This window comes from Eulemur rufifrons, chromosome 18, assembly GCF_041146395.1.
Source record: "Eulemur rufifrons isolate Redbay chromosome 18, OSU_ERuf_1, whole genome shotgun sequence".
Lineage (NCBI taxonomy): Eukaryota > Metazoa > Chordata > Mammalia > Primates > Lemuridae > Eulemur > Eulemur rufifrons.
The window spans coordinates 6,603,274-6,625,304 of NC_091000.1; the positions used below are offsets into that span (position 1 = coordinate 6,603,274).

At 32.3% G+C, this 22,031-nt stretch overlaps 1 protein-coding gene across 2 annotated transcripts in view; it reads left to right on the forward strand.

Moving 5' to 3' along the window:
- Nucleotides 1-18,207, forward strand: part of WDR17 (WD repeat domain 17) — a 63,613-nt gene extending 45,406 nt beyond the window's left edge. For both annotated transcript variants that reach the window (XM_069493298.1, XM_069493299.1), the window contains 10 exons: nucleotides 402-493; nucleotides 1,581-1,680; nucleotides 2,644-2,783; nucleotides 7,411-7,522; nucleotides 11,650-11,791; nucleotides 12,126-12,228; nucleotides 13,179-13,280; nucleotides 15,358-15,456; nucleotides 15,802-15,982; nucleotides 18,088-18,207. In XM_069493298.1, the coding sequence (XP_069349399.1) occupies nucleotides 402-493; nucleotides 1,581-1,680; nucleotides 2,644-2,783; nucleotides 7,411-7,522; nucleotides 11,650-11,791; nucleotides 12,126-12,228; nucleotides 13,179-13,280; nucleotides 15,358-15,456; nucleotides 15,802-15,982; nucleotides 18,088-18,207 (1,191 nt within the window). The remainder of the gene's footprint in view (nucleotides 1-401; nucleotides 494-1,580; nucleotides 1,681-2,643; nucleotides 2,784-7,410; nucleotides 7,523-11,649; nucleotides 11,792-12,125; nucleotides 12,229-13,178; nucleotides 13,281-15,357; nucleotides 15,457-15,801; nucleotides 15,983-18,087) is intronic.
- The last annotated feature ends 3,824 nt before the right edge of the window (nucleotides 18,208-22,031 follow it).

Below are 22,031 nucleotides of genomic sequence, written 5' to 3' on the forward strand. Positions count from 1 at the left end.
ACATAATTGATCAAGTCATACATGGCTTTGCTTCTACCCACCTCCCCAGCCTTTCCATCTCAATGTTTCAGTCATACTGTCTTTGTTAAGGTCACACTGAACTTATTTTAGATTTTTAAACATACAAGCATTGTATCTACAAACTCTGAACTTTTCACATGCCGTTGAACCTTATATATCATGCATTTGAACAACTTTTTTTAGTAATCGTTTTCTCAAAAGTTTATTTTGGTATTCACAATGGTGTTAACACTTTATTTCTTTTCAAATTTTAAGGCTATCTCCAAATATACTATAAGTTTCAATGATGATTTGTGTACTTTGCTCAAAAATAATATTCTGAAATAGGTCAGTTATCAACAATTACCTAAAGATTATTTAAATATTTAATTAAATTCTAGGCTGCATGTGAGGGAAATATGCAAACCATACATGTTTCTACACCAAAAGGAGCTTCATATTCTGATGATATCTACAAGGAAGACTTTAATGAGTGAGTGATTTACTCTTTGTTTTGGGTCAATATTTTTTATAGTTGGTTTCCCTTTAGGAGTTTTTGAGGGTTACATACCAGGAAGGGTTAATCTTTCCTTGTATACTGAGGACTTGGCTGACTCATGTCCTCAACTGCATTTCTCACCATGATCTAGTTCCATTGCAGCATCCATCCCTAGATGCATAGGGAAATGTCAGGCTAGAGATAAAGCCTACACACATTTTATATAGCTTTCAGAGAAGCAAAATGCATTTCAGTAGAGAGATTGCAACTAAAGCACCTAAATACTTAAAAACTAATCAAACCTGTTAGGGAGGACCATCTGTGAAAGTAAAGTGGGCTGCTTAGTGATGTTTCCCTATAAAGTCATAGGTATAACATCATGGTAATGTAGTTCACAATCCCATGACCCAGCATTAGTGTCTAGAATAACATTTAGTCCTCTTTTAAGGAAGAAATCCAAATAGTTATCTTTGAAAAGAAATAGAAATTAGAATTTTCACCCTTTTTACCTTTTTTAAATCTGATAGTCTATCTTCTCCCACCCCTTCTATTGGCTCCCATTATTGCCCTAAAAATAATAAGATATTTAAACTCTTAAGATATTCATCAAGTAGAAAAGGACCATGAAATGTTAAGCAAATAATGTGTTGGGAATAACACATTCTTTTCTGTATCTCTGCCACTTCTAAGCTTGGCATTTTAAAGATCTAGCGTAACCCTAGCCATATTTTTGACACCACCTGAATTTTAAAAAATTGGACTTCAACTCATAATTCCTCTAAGGTTAACTGCCCCTATTGCTGAATATATACCCCAAAAAATTATTCAGTGCAGGATGGTAAGTTTTGAAATTTAGGCTTTTCATCTGACAATTGTGGGGGTGGAGAAATCATATACTTGGAATGACTGCTTTGCTGATTTTTTTTTTTTTTTTTTCCAAAAAATAAGGCTTTGTACCTAAATCAAGGATGTCAAACTAAATCATATTTGGTCCCTTAATCACCCTTATAAAAGGGCATTGGTTTTCTTTTGTGATAAAATCTTTGCATTTATATAGCCTATATACTTTTTTTCTTTCCAGACTCCTTCACGAAGTCAGTGAAGAACTGGCAGAATGGTATTTTCAGGATGGTCGAGCAGTGCTAGCCGCATGTTGCCATCTAGCTGTAGATAACATCGAGGTACAACATTTCAGATTTGTTTATGTGAATGAAAAACTGTAGATGTGTCCTTGTGTTTGAGGAGAAAAGATATGGTGACTTTCTGTATGAGGCCTGGTTTTGCATGTGCTTCCTAAGCCTGAGTAATTGAGTAATTACATGCCTAAAAAAGTACATATAAACTACAGACTATGAGCTCTTCTGTTTCATTTTTATCACAAGATACATATTTGTGACAACCTTATTTTAAACATTTTATCATCTGTGAGAAGCAGCAGTATGGTAAAGGGAAAAAATTTCTGGACTTAGATCCAAAATATCTGAGTTTGAGTCCTGTTTCTGTCACATACTGACTTTGGGCATGTTCCTTAACTTCGCAAAGTCTCAAATGTCCTCTAAAGTGAAAATGTGAATACTTACCTTACATTTCAAAAGTAGTTGTTAGGATTTCAAGAGCTAATACAAAGGAAAGCACTTATTTTTAAGTGTACTTTAATATATTCTTCACAAGGTATATTTTTAAGGTATTTTCCACTTGACCCATTATTGTAATAAGGAAAATATTAAATAAAGGTATACATTTTAGTTTGCCTTTATCGTTAGCTGTATCAGCTTTAGGGAATAATTGATAATTGTTGTATAATCTTGAAGAAGTCTCTAAAAATTTACATTTTTTTCTGATAGGAAGAATGAAAGACATGTTAAGGATACTATAGAGTGTTATTAATTACAAAAATAGGACTAAGGGTTCTAAACTCTTAAATTCTGTACTGATAAAATTTTCTATATGTCTCATTAGCTTTTCCATCTGAAAATTGCAGTTACTCTTACATAGGTACTTTATAGAAATATTACAATCAGTATTTTATAAGAATAATTGATTTATAGGTTAATACTACTTTATCTACTTTATGAGCTTGGAGGGAAATGATGATCCTACCCAGCATCTATGCAACTGAAGACATTATTTTCTTATTGAGCAAGCTCGCTATGGCATACCTGATTCGTGGAAACGAACTGGAGCTGGCTGTCTGTGTGGGCACAGTACTGGGAGAGTCTGCAGCACCAGCAACCCACTATGCCCTAGAATTATTGGCAAGAAAATGCATGATGATTCCAATATGGTAAGAATTCTAAAATTCAAAGAATAATTTTATTGCGATAGAGTACATTTTTAAAAAATATTACAAATTGCATTGGATAACATGTGTGTTGGGAGAATACAGGATCTCCTTTTTTATAATGGATGATATTATTGGGGGAAATGGTGATATGGGAGTGAAGTACCATGGTTATATAATGAAATCTACCGTGACCCATTCTGAAGTAGCCCAGTGGTAATTCTGTAATGTTTCAAGTACCTAAAGTATAATGAGACAACTGTGTACTTCTTATCAGAATTACATATGCCTACATCTTAAAATTCTACATTTGTACATTTATTTTTGTCAGATCTCGTGTCCTAGTTTAGGATTTGAAAAATAAAGTCACTTTTCTAATGAAAAGCAATGACAAAGATGGTTTTGCTGGAGACTTGAAACAGGCCTTCTCCCTAGACTCTGGCAATACCCTAAGAGTTAGACCCTGGGAATTCCCTGGAGTAGCCTGGAACTCCAGTTTACAGTAATTCTAGCTCATATCTACAGAGCCCTGTTCTTAGGTCAGATAATACATCGTTATGGAGGCACCTCTATGAAAGATGTGATTCTATCATTTAATAGATATTTGTTAAATAAAGATGATTTTAGATTTTTATCTTCTCTTTCCTCAGAACCTCAATAAGTTTCTAAATAAACTTGTTTCTCAGGACTTTGACCTCTCCCCATTACATATCTCATGCACACATTCACCACCCTTAATGAGGTAGAGCTATACAGATGACTATAACTATTGAACATTACAGGTGGTAATAATAATAATAATGACAGCCAACTAACACCTCTGTACTGCTTACACTGTGCCAAGCACTGTTTTAAGTGCTTTACCATAAAAACTCACTAGATCCCATGAGGTAGATTTTCATTTATCTGAGGTCTCAGTAAGTGGTAGAGCCAAAATTGAAAGCTACATAAACTGGCTCTAAAGTTTGTGCTCTTAGCTACCACACTATTATAGGTTGAGTATTTCTAATCCAAAAATCTAATGGCTGAAGTGCTCCAAAATCCAAAACTTTTTGTACATAAACATGACACCACAAGCAGAAAATTTTACATGTAAGTACTTAACACATAACTTGTTTCATGTACAAAATTATTTAAGATATTATATAAAACTATTTTCAGTATATTTGTACAAGTTGTATATGAATATAAATGAATTTTATGTTTCGACTTGGGTCTCATCCCATGATATCTCATTATGTATATGCAAATATTCCAAAATCTGAAAAAAATATGGAATCTAAAACACTTCTGGTCCCAAGCATTTCAGATAAAGGACAAACAACCTGTACCATCTCTTTATCTGGGGCTAGCTCAAAAAAAGAACAGTTAATTTACATTCTCCTTTTTTGTCTGGATCTGAAGGCTTCAGGGATCTCAGAAGTTCTAACTTTTACATGTATCTTATGGTGATGTAAGAGCTCCCTCTACTCCAGTGAAAGGTAGTGGTAGCCCACCATCAGTCTTGGATTTTAAATGTATTTAATGCTGACCATCCTCCAAGAATATCCAATTATCCCTCTGTCAAGAACTTTAACAGTCATTTACAGAGTTACTAGGACTTGTGTTAGACCCATCTCAAAGCATGAAGTGTAACTCAAGTTATTTATTCACAAACATGGCTGACTCCATGCAAAAGTCATCATCTAATATAAATAAAGTGGGATTTGCTTTTAAAAAGTAAAAGTTAAAAAGCAGCAAAACATAAAAACTGTATCCAGTTGACTCTTAAACAATGCAGGGGTTAGGGTACCACCCCTCCTCGGTATAGCAGAAAATCCAAGCATAACTTTGGACTCCCCAAAAACTGACTACTAATAGATTGCTGTTCACCAACAGCCTTACCAATAACATGATTCTACATTAAGAAAGTCAGATTTTATCTGTATTTCATTACAAGTTTGAGTAGTATTTTAGCACAGCTATCTTATAAACAGTAAAAGCAAATTATAACTTATATATTTTCTTGGACATTATTTAAAACTGCTGTTAAATTTTGGTATCAGAAAGCACACAAAGTCATTCATACTTTTTAGCAAGAAGAGGTAAACTACTCTAATTTGGAACTTATAAAAACAGTCAAAGGTTTACCTGCCTAACATAATGGAAAATCTGGCAGTTTTGGAAGGCGTTGTGTTTAATTATTAAATAGGGGAAAATAATGTGAAGGATCATTGTAATATTTTAGCATTTCTCTATTGACATCATCTAGAAAATTATTTATTAATAGAATGTTGAATTATTAGAATATTTTGTGAAAAATTTTATGATGCTTCACTAAAATCTTCCTAATTCTAAAAACCTTAAAGTAAGCCTAATTTAAAATCCTAACAGTTTGTGATATGTGTGTGGGGGGAGAGGGGGGTTTGCTTTGAAATATTTGTTGTATTGAAAAATAAAGCCCCAAAATTATTTTTTTAAAATAAGCACAAAATACAGGACTTTCAGCTGGTGGGTGCCAAAGTAAGGTTTTTATTTATTTTTGATCTCTCAACATAACCTTAAATTTCCTAAAGGTATGGTATTTTAAAATTTGACAAATGGTGCTTATTTTATATGGTTAATTTATAGTAAATTAAACAACCTTTACATATGCAAAATAACATGTATGCAAAGTTACTCATTTTAGTATTGTTTATAATAGTAAAAAATTGGAAACCATCTAAGTATACATCAATAGAGGGGACACGCTATGTTCGATCAATACAATGAAATGTTATACAGAAGTTCCAAAAAATAATGAAACAGGTATAGTGTGCTACTACTTATGTAGAAAATGGTTAATGTAACTCCAGAATGATACTTAAAAAAAACTAAACACCGGTTGCCTATGGGAAAACAAATGTGGGTGAATGGGGCCAGGATGGGAGGAAAACTTTTCAATAAATATTCTTCTATGTTTTTTGACATTTGAGCCATGCAAATGTATTACTTATTCTGAAAAAGAAATTGTTAAAATAAATGACATTTTAAAAGAGTAAAACATGTATAAGATTATTTTAAAAGAAATCAATACTTTCAAAAATGCATTGCTCACTGACTAGGTTATATATAATCATACAGAAAAAACCAATTTGTAAAGGAGCTACTATAATTTTGTATAACCTTAAAACTTCTCAATATGTGTCCCACTGAGTTACATTGCATATAGCCATATTAGAGTCAATTTCATCCCACATTTTTTTTTTATTTATTTCAGCTCATTATGGGGGTACAAAAGTTCAGGTTATATATATTGCCTATGCCTCCCCATCCCTCTGAGTCTGAGCTTCAAGCGTGTCCATTCCCTAGACACTGCACATCGCACTCATCATGTAGGTATGCACCCATCCCCTCCCCCCACCCCCATCCCCTCCAGGCAGAACTTCAAGCGTGTCCATTCCCCAGGCAGTGCGCATCACACTCATCAAGTAGGTATACACCCATCCCTTCCCCCCAGCCCCCACCTCTGTCCGATACCCAATTGGTGTTATTCCCAAATGTGCACTCAGGGAAACCAGTTTGCTGGTGAGTACATGTGGTGCTTATTTTTCCATTCTTGGGATACTTCACTTAATAGAATGGGTTCCAGCTCTCTCCAGGAGAACCAAAGAGATGCATCCCACATTTTTTAAAATAAAATTTTTGTTTGACACCAGAGGTTGCAAATTATCTGTATTCCTATTATATATTCATTATATTCTTGATTAAGCATGTCTTAAGTTTTTAAAAATAATTGATTCCCATAAATGACCAATGTAGATTTTACTGAAGTCTACATGAAAAGATGAAGTAGGGTTTTACCCTCAGAGGCCCCAGCACATGGCTTTATAAATTTTCATTTGAAGTAACACCTATTGTAAAGTCATACTGAATGCCTACACATCAATTTTTTCAAAACTGAATAATATCTTGAATCACTGAAAATTAAGAATTTTCTCAGTTACAATGCATGCAACCAAAACTCCTCACCTAGTGATTTGAAAAGAGGATTTTATAGAAAATATTTTTAATATAAAGTTGCTAAGTCCATACCCTTTTATATTTTTAAAAGCCTTAAATGATTTATTATACTGATTGAATCTTTAAAAAATAAATAAGAAAACTACATTTCTATCTTTGATTCCCACCTAAGTAATATGCAGAATACCCAAAATTCTAAACTTAAAATGGCTCAATGTGCTACTCCTTTCAATGAGTTGGCTAATAAAATTTTCTGTTGTTGACAAGCATAACAAAGATTGATGAGAGTTAAATTTCACAAAGTTTGCTTTATAATTCACTGCAAAGAACATATCCAAAACTACTTGATTTAGTTAATCATTCTTTAATAATAAAACTGTTTATAAATATATGAATACTAACATATGTAAAGTTTACATTTTTTAAAATATTTAGGAATTTTATAATATATTTGTCCTTCATGCACATTGGTTTCTATAATCTGCATTTAAAGTAGTTTCATAATTAAGTAGGAAATTAGTACTGTTCGTGTAAATAAATAGAAAAGCAAAGGAGGTGTATTATATGAATGCCCTTCCTTGGAGATAGTTACAAATTTTATTTTTGGATCTTTTCCTCAATGAATTGTCCCCTTTTGTTATGTGGACAGGAATTTGGCAGCTGATCTTCTCCTGATGATTCCTGATAATGAACTACATTTAGTAAAACTCTGCGCTTTCTACCCAGAGTGTATCGAAGACGCAAATGATCTTCATGAGAAGGTATGCTGATGATATCAAATATTCTAGTTTGGAATACAGTGCTATGATTTAACTAATTATAGGTTCAAGCAACTAGAGATACATGGAGAGAAATCTATGTTCCCTTTGGGATACTTATAAGTACAGCCAAAATTATAACAATAAGTAACATTTATTTAGCTTCTACTATGTGCTTGGCACTGTTCTAAAGTTTTTCATGTATTTGTATCTTACTTAATTCTCATGAACCCCCGAAAATCAAGGGATAGTGTTCTATTTTATAAAAAAAGTAAACTCAGAGAAGGTAAGGAACTTCCCCAGATTAGTTAATGCAGGAGGGAGAATATCAACTTCAGTAAGTCTAACTCCAAATCCCAAGTCCTTTCCACTTACCACTTTACATCTTGAGGTATGTGTATGATAACTTTTAAAAATAGATAATTATAGAGGAAAATGTAGGAAAAACTCTTCTAGATATCAGCCTAAGCAAAAATTTATGACTAAGACCCCAATGGCAATCACAGCAACAACAAAAATAAATAAATGTAATTTGATTAAACTAAAAATCTTCTGCACAGCTAAGGAAATAATCAACAGAGCAAATAGACAACCTACAGAATGGAAGCAAATATTCACAAACTATACATCTGACAAAGGCCTAATACCCAGATTCTACAAAGAACTCAAACAAATCAACAAGAAAAAAAACAAAACACCCCATTAAAATGTGGCCAAAAGACAGGAACAGAAGCTTTTCAAAAGAAGATAGACAAATGGCCAATAAACATATGAAAAAATGCTCAACATCACTAATCATCAGGGAAATACAAATTAAAACCACTATGAGATATCACCTTACCCCTGTTAGAATGGCTTTTATTAAAAAGTCCCAAAACAACAGATGCTGGCGTGGATGCAGAGAGAAAGGAACACTTATACACTGTTGATGGGACTGCAAATTAGTACAACCTCTATGGAAAACAGTATGGAGATTCCTCAAAGAAACAAAAGTAGACCTACTATTCAATCCAGCATTGCCTAGCCAAAGAAAAAGAAGTCATTTTATCAAAAAGACACCTGTACTCGAATATTTATTGCAGCACAATTCACAATTGCAAAGATGTTGAATTAACACAAATGCTCACCAATTAATGAATGAATGAAAAAATGTGGTATATGTTTACCGTGGCGTATTACTCAGCCATACAAAAGGATAAATTAATGCCTTTTGCAACAATTTGGATGGAACTGGAGACCATTGTCCTAAGTGAAGTATCCCAAGAATGGAAAAACAAACACCATATGTACTGGCTATTAAATTGGAACTAACTGATGAGCACACCTGTGCACAGAGGAAGGTAAAACTCAGTGGAAATCAAGCAGTGGGGAGAAGGGAGGCAGGGAGCAAAAACCAACCTAACGGGTACAATGAACGCTATCTGGGTGATGGGCACACTTATAGCCATGACTCAAGCATTACAAAAGTGATCTATGTAACCAAAAACATTTGTACCTGCTTAATACCTTGAAATAAAAAAAAAAAAAGACAACTTAGGATCTTTAAAAGAATTAATGAAATACAATAAAATTACTTGCACTATTCTAAAGTGCTTTAAAAACATATTCCTTTGCAGAATATAGGAAGCCATGTACCAATATTATATATAAAAACAACCAATATGTTCAACAATAGGAAGGTTATTTATATAAATTACAGTATATTTCTATATTTCAATGCTCTTAATCCATTAAAAAATTATGAAGCTCTATTTTTATTGACATGAGTAAATGGCTTATAAAGCAGTTAAATAGAAAGCAGATCACAAATCTATACATATACCATAGGATTTCATTTTGAAAATAACTGTGAATGTACGTACTTATTTTGTTTATAGCATATGTAAGAAGATACTTGCAGTTCCATTAAGAAAAAGATAAGATACAAGTAGAACACTTTCTCATCTTTAACTTTCAAAATAATGAAGCTTTGTTTCACTTACTTGAACCTTGATTTTTCCCCTAGTGGGTGAGTGGCCCTGTACATTAAACAACAAATATTTATTGAGTATTGTGTTAATACAGGTAGACCAAAAGTGTATGTGAGTGAGCACGTATGGGTAGATGTGTATATGTTAGTGTGTATGTGTGAGAGAGAGAGAGAGAGAGAAAGAGAGAGATCAGGGAAAATACTTGTGAAAGGATAAATGTTCAAAGTTACCAGTGGGCTGTGAAATTATGGGAGATTTTAACTTCTGTATACACTTTATAGTCTGTAAGTTATTGTTAAGTAAGCTTTGCTTTGCTTTTATGCATATGACAACTAAAAGCTGTAATTGTATTGAAATTAAAAGGTACATGGATGGAAGCAGGAGGGGTTTTTTCCCAATTATTCTTCACATTTACTGTGTAGTGTTTGAATGCACACTAACAGATACCCTCTGAGAAAAAAGGTGCAGATGTCAGTATTAAGGTTGAGCAAGACTAAATGAGTTGTCTAAGCTTACATAGCTTTTAATGATAGGGACAAGAATATTATTCACCTGTTCTTTTCATGACATATTCTAAAAGTCTGTGGTCAGATTTCATTAATAATTTTAGAAAGACTAGTGAGTATGTGCAAAGGTGTCAATAACGCTGAACAATTTCATAAGTACAGATGCTCCTCAACTTATGGTGACATGAGTTGCAATAAGTTGAGACTATTATAAGTCGAAAAATACAATTAATACACTTCACCTACTGAACATCATAACTTATCCTAGAACACTTACATTAGCCTTCACTTGGGCAAAATCATCTAACACAAAGCCTATTTTATAATAAAATGTTTTATATCTCATGTAATCCATTGAATACTGTACTGAAAGTGGAAAACAGAATGGTATACAACATACAGGGTATACAACATATGATTTCTACTGAATATATATCACTTTTACATTCAAAAGATGTTAAGTCAGAGTGTTGTAAGTTGGTGACCATCTGTAATACTAAAAATTATATAATCAGATAACGATATTAACATTAATTTTTGGAATTTTAAGATAGGACAAAAATTACAAGAATGATCATCACCCTCTTCTTATTATTCTGTTTGAAGATAACATTTCAATGGGAATCATTTTTTTATTCCCTCTATGCTTGGGCATGTATCAAGATGAAGAAACCATTTTTCTATCCAGCCAAGTACAGTACCTAGCACATATTAGTTGCTCAGTAAATAACTGGCATCTTGTGAGTAAGTATTGAGAAACAATATGAAATGTCATATATATGAGAGCCCCCTTAATTTAGCTTGTTGTAATTTTTTTGAGAGAGAAATTGAGATCCAAACTGTTAAATTTACTTAATTTCTAAAGAATAGGAAATATGAAATGATTCATAAATGCATTAAGTAAATGGAAACAAAGTATGAAACTATTTGTCAACATTGTTTTGAAACAAACATTAACACTTAAGCTTCAGAAATCATAAACATGTCAGAATTTGATATAAAAGGTAACTTAACCCCTGCCCATATCATGGAAGCAGACCGTCTCACTTGAGGGAAGATCAGACTCTCTCAGTTTTAACAGAAAAAAAAAAAATTAGAAAAAATGAGAAGGTGACTTTTCAGTTTTAAAATTTCCACTTTGTGGCATTTCAAAATGTCAAAGCTAAAAACTTTTAGAGCTTTTACATATTTTGTGTCTCTGAAATGTTGCTTTGCATCAAAGGCCAAGTGAAACTAAATTACAGTGTAGAGGATATATAATAATGCACCTTTTATGTTTGCTACTTTTAATGTAGTTTTGACAATGGTTAGTATATTTGTTCTAAAGTAATCTCATCATTTTTTGCCAAATTGGATTTTTGGTGCTAATTCCAAAATTATAACCGGCACAATTTACTTCCACCTCTTTTATTAGGTATTTGTGTGATGAAAAACTACTGACTCATTAGCTAATGAATCCCACTTATTGTTTTTAGATCTTAAAGATATTTCCATAAATATATTCTCTTAAGCCAAATAATTTAATTTACATCTATTTGGGGCAGCTTTAATAAGAAAACCATACTAAGAATATTTGGAAATATTTAGTACTCATACTATTGCTTTTTTCTCAATTAATTTTAGTAACACTGTTGTCAAATCAATTATTTTCTAGTGCAAGCTACCCACTGTAGAAGAATGTATGCGGTTAGCTGAGACAGCCTGTGCAGATGGCAATATATTTGAAACTGTAAAGTATTACTTGTTAAGTCAAGAACCTGAAAAAGCCCTCCCTGTTGGTATTGACTTTGTTAAAGGTAAGTTTTTAGTTGGTAGTATAATGTAAAATTCTACTCATTTATTTGATCTTTTCATTCATATTGATGATCAGCCTTAATTCAAATCTTCAAATCAAGAACTAGTCATCTTAAATTTTAAAAGGAGAGTGATTACTAATGTGAAATATGATATCTCTTCTGATTTTATGATATGGGGAACTGAGAGAGAGTGAATAGGAAAATACTTGTGATCTAGAAAATGAAGAGGTAGGTAGGACTGACTGGCAAAGAACTAATCAGCTATGTTAAAAATTGGATGAACAAGTTTGATACAATTATTTAGAGAACCTGTTATTTGGTTTTATTTTGTCAGAACACATCAGTAGTTCAAATTGGACATTGGATACCATTTACCCTGTTCTTGACCTATTGAGTTATATTCGTACTGAAAAATTGCTCTTGCATACATGTACTGTGTAAGTACTTTTTCTCCAAAATATATAAGTGAATCTATGCAATGTTTTGAAATGGCTCCATTGTTCTTGATGTTCAGATCAAGAAATAGGATCATCTTGGACAGGTAACTGTACTTGTAGAAAAGTCACATTTTTATTTATTATATATAGTCTTATGAAAAAATATAGAGGTCAACTTGAAACCAAATATTAGATATTAGTGGTCCCAGTTAGTGCATGTATGTTTACATATGTGCGTGTACACACACACACACAACCTGGTTCAAAGAATGCTAGTCCAAAGCCTTTGGATGGTTTTGGACCTCATGAAACTAGTGGTCATATTTATTGAGTATTCATGTATGCAAAACACCATACTAGGCTTAGAGGAGAGAAGTAAAAGTTCTAGAAAGTAGAAAATAGGCACCCCATCCCTGAAGGCAAGCACCATTTAAGTTATTATCCGTATAACTAAAGCTCTCAGAGACTCAATTTGCAAGAAAGGCTTTGGGCATTTTTTGGTTTAATGCTTATGTGGAAAAGGTGATGCCGTAGCCTGGGAAACTGGCAAATTCCCTCAGCAAGAAATGCAGTCGATACGCTTTACCCTTTCCTAGAGTCCACACAGAATGCCAGGAACTCCTGCGTCTGACCAAGGCAGCCATTTAGAAACTAATCACATGAAGGTACAGCCAGGGAATAGAGAAAACAAGCAGGCAAGAATTAGATACTATTTAAAGACTTTTATTTTAAATTATATTTTATGGTATAACATAAATGTCTGAATAGGAATTATTAATTGATGAATAAATCATTATTAACTGATGAATGAATAAAATTTTCTAAACATACATTGCTATAAATGTCACCCATTAAAATATAGAGATACAAGTACATGAACTATAGATGAGAGTAAAATTCTATGCCTCAAATTGTGGAAGTTTAAAAATATAAATATTTTTTTCTTTTAGAGCTCGAAATGAGTTGCTAGTATTATGTGGTTATATTGGTGCATTATTGGCTATCAGAAAACAGTACCAAAGCATTGTTCCAGCACTTTATGAGTACACAAGGTAAAAACAAATTTCTTCTATCATAATATTATAGAGAAGTTCCTTTCACTAAGGTGGATAGTCTCTAAGTAGCTTATGGAAGGCAGCAAATGTATCATTACATGCATCCGTTATTTACTCAGCATTTATAATAAAGTAGCAATTAACTATACTAATTAAGAATGCATTAGGCTGTAAATAACAGAAGTCCTAATACTAGCTTAAACTCAGAGTTTATTGATCTTGCATGTGAAGACACATAAGAGAGGCATTCTAAGGCTGCTACAGCTGTTCAGTGATTTCGTCAAGGACCTGTGTTCTTCCCTTCTTTCGACTCTGACATGCTTGGCTTCTTTCCTCTTGCCTGAGTTTCCTGTGGTTACAAGATAGGTGTTAGCCTCCATATATGATGACTACCTTCTAAGCAGGAAAGAGAGGTAAGGGTGAAAGATAGAGAACACAGGAGCTTTTTCCTGGCAAGACCATTTTATCCACGTAGGATAAAACCTTAGAGTTTTATGCCTACATCTCACTGGCCAGAATTGCATAACTTACTTTTCAAAGAAAATGGGAAACTGACCATTGTAGCTTTCTAACTTCTACAATAGAAAAAGGCAAAGTAAAGGGGGTTTGTGAGTATCAGGTAACTTACTATTAATATTTTATATTCAGGCATAACCTACCAGGCAGACTCCTACATTTTCTAACAGCTTGTTGAACTTCAGTCATTATGCTTCAAACTTATTATACTCAAAAATAAAATTTACAGTGCCTTCCATAAAAACCCATTTCTAAGTCTACTAGTTTGCTAAATGGGTGACCTTTTTAACTCTTAACAAATTCTGAGAGTCTATGGGTGCACAACTTTTCTGAGTATCCTTCATATGGGGCAGAGGATTCTGAGAGAAACAGGCTTTCTCATCCCTGACTTCTCTCTACTGTGTCGGTGAAGCAGTAGCTGCCACCTAATGCAAACTAAGGAATAATATGGAATTAATACTATCAGGGCGCTCAAGGAAAAATCTGTTTCTACATAGGCAGCATAACCGAAATTTGAAAGCAACTTTTAACAATATTAAAATATATTATAGGAGCAATAGGATGTATCACATAGAATTAAAATAATGTTTGATCAAATATATTCAGCTATATATACTGAAAGTAAAGAGGAAGAAAATTCTTAATTCATGAAGCATAAAATTAATATCAAGAATAAAAAGAAGGGTTTTACTTAGAAGACAGAAGAGACTTGAGAGAATATGTCTAAGGGAAACGTGCTAGTCGGGAAAGAGAAATTAAGAATTCCCCAATTTTAAAGAACGTCTCCTCTCTGACAATTCCATCTTTTCTGTCTTGTCTTGCTGCCTATATTTATTTTCCTAACCCGATAAATATATGATGCCCCAAAGTTTTATTCTCTTTCATTCTCTCTTCCTCTCCTTCCCTTTTTCCTGCTCCCCATCTCACTCTCCTCCCAAGCCTCCACTCCTCCTCTCTCCTTTCTATACTCTGTCCTTCAGAAACTTCACCCCCTGCCATTTTCTAGCCTCACCTATCACCTCTGTGGAGATGACTCAGGATATTATATTCAGGCATAGCCTACTCTCCAAGCTCCTGCTCCAGCAGCTTGCTAAACTCCAGCCTTAAACTCAGTATGCTCAGAATTAAAATCATCTTCCTTCCAAATCTACTCTTTCCCCTGTGTGTGTGGGTGTGTTCTTTTAATGGTATCATTATACATCTGTCATCCAGGGTTAAATGATCAGGGTCATGGTTAAGTCTTCTCCCTCACTGTGGCTATTACCCAACATTGCTTGATTTGGCTGACCTTTCTCTATATGTTATACAGTTCATTTATTCATCCATTCGGTCACTCGGTCACTCATACAACCAATATTTACTGAGTATCTTTGACTTACCAGGGACTTTGCTAATTATACAAGTAAGCATCTGTATCTATACTACTATATATAATACATGTACACAGAAATGTATTTTTGAATAATAGTTGTTAAATCTAAAATTGCAGTTAAAGTTCGCTTGTATTTTCTCATATCTTAGTTTTTTATGTCATGTTAATTTTCTTTCACTTATTCAGTCAGCTGTTAAAACGTCGGGAGGTGTCAGTACCTTTAAAAATTGAACAACTTTCTGCAGAACTGGATGCATGGAGAGCTTGTACACAGTCCACCTACGAGTGAGTTAATATAATATAAAAATTGGAATGCAAAGGTCTTTAATTTTATAGACAAATCTGTTGGGAATGTGCATGGTCTCATCATAAATTTTAGCAGAATAATGAACCTTGACTTGTTTAGCATATATTCATTTTATGCTAACAAATCAGTAAGATGTAATAATTTACAATGGTATTCTTTCTGCCTTTTTAAAGTCCTTTGTTTTATTATAAATTAAGTCTAAAGTTACTTTGCCTGCCTTTATAAAGGAGAACTAAATCATCATCAGAGATTATTTCTAATCTAAACCTCAATGATTCTATGATTCTACAAAAAAGAAATTTTAACATCTGTTGAAAACATAGATCACTGGAAGACTCTCCTTATACACCTTCTGATTCACAAAGAATGGTTTATTCAACTTTACTAAGGAGATTAAAAGAAGAATCACTCCAAAGAATTATTGGACCAGATTATGTGACTGGATCAAATCTTCCAAGTCATTCTGATATTCACATCTCTTGTCTAACAGGATTAAAAATCCAGGTACAGCCTAATGTCAGGCATAAATTGTATATTTCCATCATTTTTATGTGTTTACTTTTTGAATATGATCTTAAAACAAGCATAAGCTAAATGAAAGTAGATATTCATAGAAGCAATTCATGCAGTATGTACACTTAGTAACAAATTATGTGTATACGTAGGAACAAATACGTTTTAAAATACATATAGGTTATATCCTGAGGGAAATTAAATAAGGGAGCAAAGCAATAATCAGCATAGTTACAAATGATTATATCACAATAGATTAAATGTAACTTTCTAGTCTTTATTTGTGTTGTATGAAAACAAAGCAATTAAAGACTGAGGGATGTATAATATATTGGTTAGATATTGTGCATGTTCTTACATCAAGTTACTGAACTTTTAAGCAATTAAAATTTATTAGGATCAATCACAAGGGATGCCTAATTGCCAAGGAATGGCCGCTAATATACAATCAAATTAGTGAAGACAAATGATACCAGAGCCTCCCAGTGTGGCCTAGCAGAGCCATTATCTCGAAGGAATAGAGAAGTCATCTTAGAGCCAGGACTATTTGTAGAAGTCCCCATGAAGCAAACAAAGCCAAATCTCCATGAAATGCTAATTGACACTAAAGATTAGACTAAAAGAGCTCTACCTCCCAGTAATGTACATATTTTACTGAGCAGATTCTAATTATTTCTAATGTACTGTAGAAAATTACATTTCTAATGCTGACATGCAGAGCCAGTGAAGAAGGTATTTTTTGGCACAACCACCGAAGATAAATATCTGGATACTAATATAAACCCTAACTATAGCTTAGCTTACCGTTGCAAGGTACTGAAGTCTCAGAGCACACCAGTATGTTCCAAAAAACAGAGCACATAGTTGTATATACCTTTATTACCCGCTTGTGTTCAGATATAAAGAACCAAAGCAGTAAATTGAATAGCTTATAATTAAGAGCAAAAAATATGCAATTTTTAGAGTATGTGTCTTCAGTGGCACTTACTGCCCTTTATGTGACATTTCTAGTACTTAGTACCTTTGTGTTCCTTTTCTCCTTCTCATAAGATTGCTTATCCCCATCTGGGATAGCCAAATGACCTAATAGATTTAACCTCTGTATTTAACTATTTAACCTCTCTGTACCCAAAACTATGTCTACTAATCATCTCATATATACACTAAGGTGCACATGACTAATAAAAATGGAGTGCTACCCTCCCAGGATATTTCTATGTCAACAGAAAATTAATGTGCTTGGGTTATAATTGTGAAATTTCAAGTACCTATTAGTAGGAAGCTGTCAACTTTACCTGTTCCTATGACAGGCTTTCCATTATCTAGAAATAATTTGCTAGTAACAAGATGTATCATTTAAAGTTATGACCAAAAACCTGGTAGCCTTCAAACCTAATTAAGAAAATAAAATTTCTATTGCATTTTGTGCTTTTTTAAATCATGTTTCCTTCTAAGAGCTGAGTAATTTTTGAAAAGTTTTTCGCATTTGGTTTTTCCTAACTACCCTTGGTATACATAATACCTGATGCAACTAAATTATAAATATGCTAGTAATCAATGACTGGACATAATTTAAATTACATATACACGTATAGAGCAATATTTTCTTCATCTTCTGGAGAGCAGGTTCAAAGTTTCTGGCTTAAATAATTTCCCCAGCTGTATTGAAATACGCTACATGATTAAAACAGTGAAATATATTTGTCTATTATTAGACATATAAAATAAATAAACTTTTTATAAAATACATAAACTTTGTGGCATTTATTTATAAAATAAACTTTGTGACAATTAATAGATTAACAATATCTATTGTATTATTAGCACTACTGTGTTTAAAGAATTCAAATTATAAAACTGAATTCTATTTGGACAGACACTAGGGAATGATAACATAGTGTTAAGATACTTAAAAATGTTTCTATATTTGGTGGCAGTTCAGAAATACTAATTCTTTCCATAGTCTTAAATTTCCCATTAGCATTGCCTAAATGTCATCATTATTTTTTTATTAGTGATTCTCTTTCTAAAAGTTTAAAAATATCTTGCAGATTTATAATTTCATCTTATCTTTCCTCAACTCTCACTGTGTACAGGGCCCTGTATTTTTCCTTGAAGATGGGAAATCTGCTATCTCATTGAATGATGCTTTGATGTGGGCAAAGGTGAATCCATTCTCACCTTTAGGGACTGGAATACGACTCAATCCGTTTTGATAGAAGAGTTCTCTCCATGCTTAATTGTTTTTTTAAAGAAGAACTTCTGTGGGTTAGTATTACCTTCATTATGGTTGTCTAAGAGCCAAAGGTTGAGAGGAGGACTGGGGGTTGGGAAAGGTAGAGAGTAACAGTTAACTTTATTCATTCATTTCAAAAAAAATAAAATATTTATATAATTTAAAGGAAAAATTGGTGTCTCCTTTATAAAATATAACAGCCACATTTGGGAAGAAGGAAATATATGGATTATAAAGGACTGAATACAAGCATATAAAAGTTTCACAAAGCATGAAAGGTACCACAATACCATCTTGTTGAAACATTGAAACATATAAAATAATGCAACACCTAGAATCATACTTGACATACCATAAGTACTTAAATAATATTCAAATGACTGAATATCTTGAAATATCAAAATGTAAGATGTGCATAACTGATCTTCAAGTTAACAAGCACCTATATTGTCCTTTATAAAATGTATCATAAACAACTAATTTTGTTCATATTGAATAAAAGTTTTCAGTTATAAGTTTACTACATATCAATAAATGGATACACTGTCAAAATGCATTTTTTTTCAAAAAGAAAACATTATCAAGTTTTTTATGTGAAGTTCAACTGTTCAATTATAAATATATAAATTATATAGGCATGAAAAAAATTTGGGGGTGAAAAACACAAAGTGCAATCAGATATATCTGAGAACTTGTGCTAGATGATAATTGACTTTTAAAAGATATTTGGTATGCATAGATACCAGTTTTTGATTAATACATTTAATACTTGCATAATAAACTTGAATCAATTTATATTAACTTTACAGCACAATGTATTTGATGAAAATTAGCTTCAAATAAATTTCTGTAAGTAGAATACTAGTTGAAATTTTGGATATATTATTTAAATTTAATTTTGAAAATAGTTATTAAAAGTGTAAAGCTGTGAAAAGCCTGATATGTAACTACAAATATTTCTATTGGACTAGAATTCTGACTTTGAAATTTATGAAATTAATGCATACTCGAAAGAATAGTACTTTGATACTCGAGTTGTTTTACAGAATTTATAATATAGATGTTTTTGCCTGACTAAAGAGCAAGCTCATATAACTAGAATAATTGTGGTTTTTATTATCTTTAAACTTTTTGCATTTAAGATATTTTTAAAACCTTCTTAAACAATCTTCTTAAAACTGGAAACAATATGTATTATGTATCTATGTGTCATATTTATCCCATGGACCACTTCTAACTTCTCAAAAAGGCATTACAGGCTTAAATTCCATTTTATAAAAAAATTAATAAATATTGTAGAGAATAATATATGTAACACAGAGATACAATGGGTAATATAAAGAGTACCTGAGAAGTAATTTTTAAACTCTTAGTGATAAATATGACGCTCAGATTTTTCTGAGTTACAGGTGAGGAGAATTATTAATTGGCACATATATGTTGAAATCCGCCCACTTAAAGATGGGAGTCTCAATCTCAGTCATTCTTTTAATTTTGTTTTAAAATAGATTAATAAGTCTATCTTTTTTGGGCTTTAAATACTTTAAAGGATATCATTAAGTTATACATATATAAATAATTATTACCTTCTGTATTTGTAATGAATGCAGGAAAATAATATTGTATATAAAATATGAAGAAAAATAGCATACATTTTTTAACACAAGAATAAAACCAAAGAGTAACCCAATTTCTGTCTAAAATCTAAATTAGTCTAAGTTGGATATATTCAACTATCATTCTGTTATTACTTGACTTCTCTACAATGTTCTATACCTTAATATTAATTATATAACTATTAATTCTTCATAGAATTATAAATATGCCATTTATCTATGTCAATCTGTATATATTGTACCTTATTATGAAAAACAAAAAAGTTTAATTTACAAAAATTTTTATTGTTAGATTTCATATGCATGAAAATCTAAACAAATAATATGAATTTATTTTATTATTTGAAGATGTTCATATTACCAATAGTGTGGACAAATTATTTTGCAGGTTTAAGTATGCCTTTATGAAGGAAGAATCTCATTAGACAATGATTTTTAAAGCATTGGAAAAATATTTTGCCTAAAAGTTACCAGTTGCCAGGTCATTAACAAAATTACATCAAAATGAGGTTACATCTTGTGAAAATATATGATTTTTTTGTCAATCAAAATAAATGAAATATATATATTTCCATGAAATTGTCCAAATGTGTTCAGCAACATGGTTCCATTAGAGCAATGGCCACATTTCATTGTCCTTATAACAAGAAAATTTACATTTTTTGGTTGTCAGTCAGAAAGTATTCTGAATATAGTAAAAGCCTCACAAAGTATTTGTAAAATTTAGTCTTTCATATTTCATGTATCACTAATATAAAAAAGATCTGTATAGTCAACTCTTAATAAATGTTTATTGTACCAAATCTTTGAGACATTTATGCCTAAATAATTTGAAATATGTACTTTCATGCTGAATTTATACACCTGTGCTATTTAATATGACAAATCCTCATCTAGATTTATATGTATATATTTCAGGTCTCCTAAATTTTAATAAATACGACAATTAAAGCCTGATATGACGTAGTGAACTGTTTAGATGAGCAGTAGTCTCGTCCCTGAAAATACCATTGAGAGACCAATGTTTCTTCATAAATGCTGGGTCAGAAACATTAGAGGTATGAAGGGCTTAGCTGTCCAAAGGAGTTGGTACCCTACGCAGAAACCTAGGAAAATCACTTCATTGGATTGTTCCAGAGGCTGATTCTCCACTTGTGAGAAACACTGACTACACTCTACACCAAAATAAGTGTAAAAGGGGAAAAGCACATACTAATTAATATAAACAGCATGTCACAGTGGCTTCTATCCCCATGATAAACATTCTGCCCATTGACTGAAAAGGTTTTATTCCTATGGGGGCTGGTATAACTCCTAGAAAATTTCATTGCTTCCTTCTGTCCAAGATCCCCTTTGAAGTAAATGGTCTTCCTAAAATAGGCCTGTAGTGTTAGCTTCTGTTGACACAACTCATCCTTAAGAAGCTCTTGAGGTTACCCACTGTGACTATACTTGCTACTGTCATTTACTTATTCATTATGTAATGTAGCCTACACACTATTTCATATAAACCCTGCAGACCGTTTCCTAAGGAACTATATTTTATGCATTAAAAAATTATTCTCATAATTTTATAGTTTAGATTGTCCCATTAGAATGCAAGATAACAGATAAATTACTTAAGGCTGGTTAAGATAAAACTGGATCCTGAAACACATTCCCAAGAGGTACGTGTATCTTCAGGGCTCTCTTTAAGTTTTATTTCTAAATATTATCTATCCAAAAATGTAAAATTTAGCAGGAAAGTCTCTGAAGGTTGAAATGATAATAAAACTGTCTAAACCTTCAAAAATACAGAAAAACTGATACATTTGGCTGGAAACTGACATTCATATTGTCGGATTCAGCATAGTAATATTCATCTTGGAAGTCAAATGAGACTGTTAATGAGCTAGCATTAAAACATGAATAATTCCAGTAGAAGTAAATTTTCCACATATGAATATAAAATTACCAAGAATATATGAAAAATAATTAGTTTTTCAGGATATCAATCTGCTTTTGTTTCCCTTCAATAAAAATATGGAACATAGCAGCATCCAGTAGGAATTTTTAAATTGAACTAAATGGATTGCTAAACACCAGAGCCAAATTCTAAGAAAAGCATGATTTTCCTTCCCCACAACTCCTTATCAATAGGAAGGGCTGTTTGTTCAAGTGGTTTAAATTCGGGGTCATGGAGATGAAC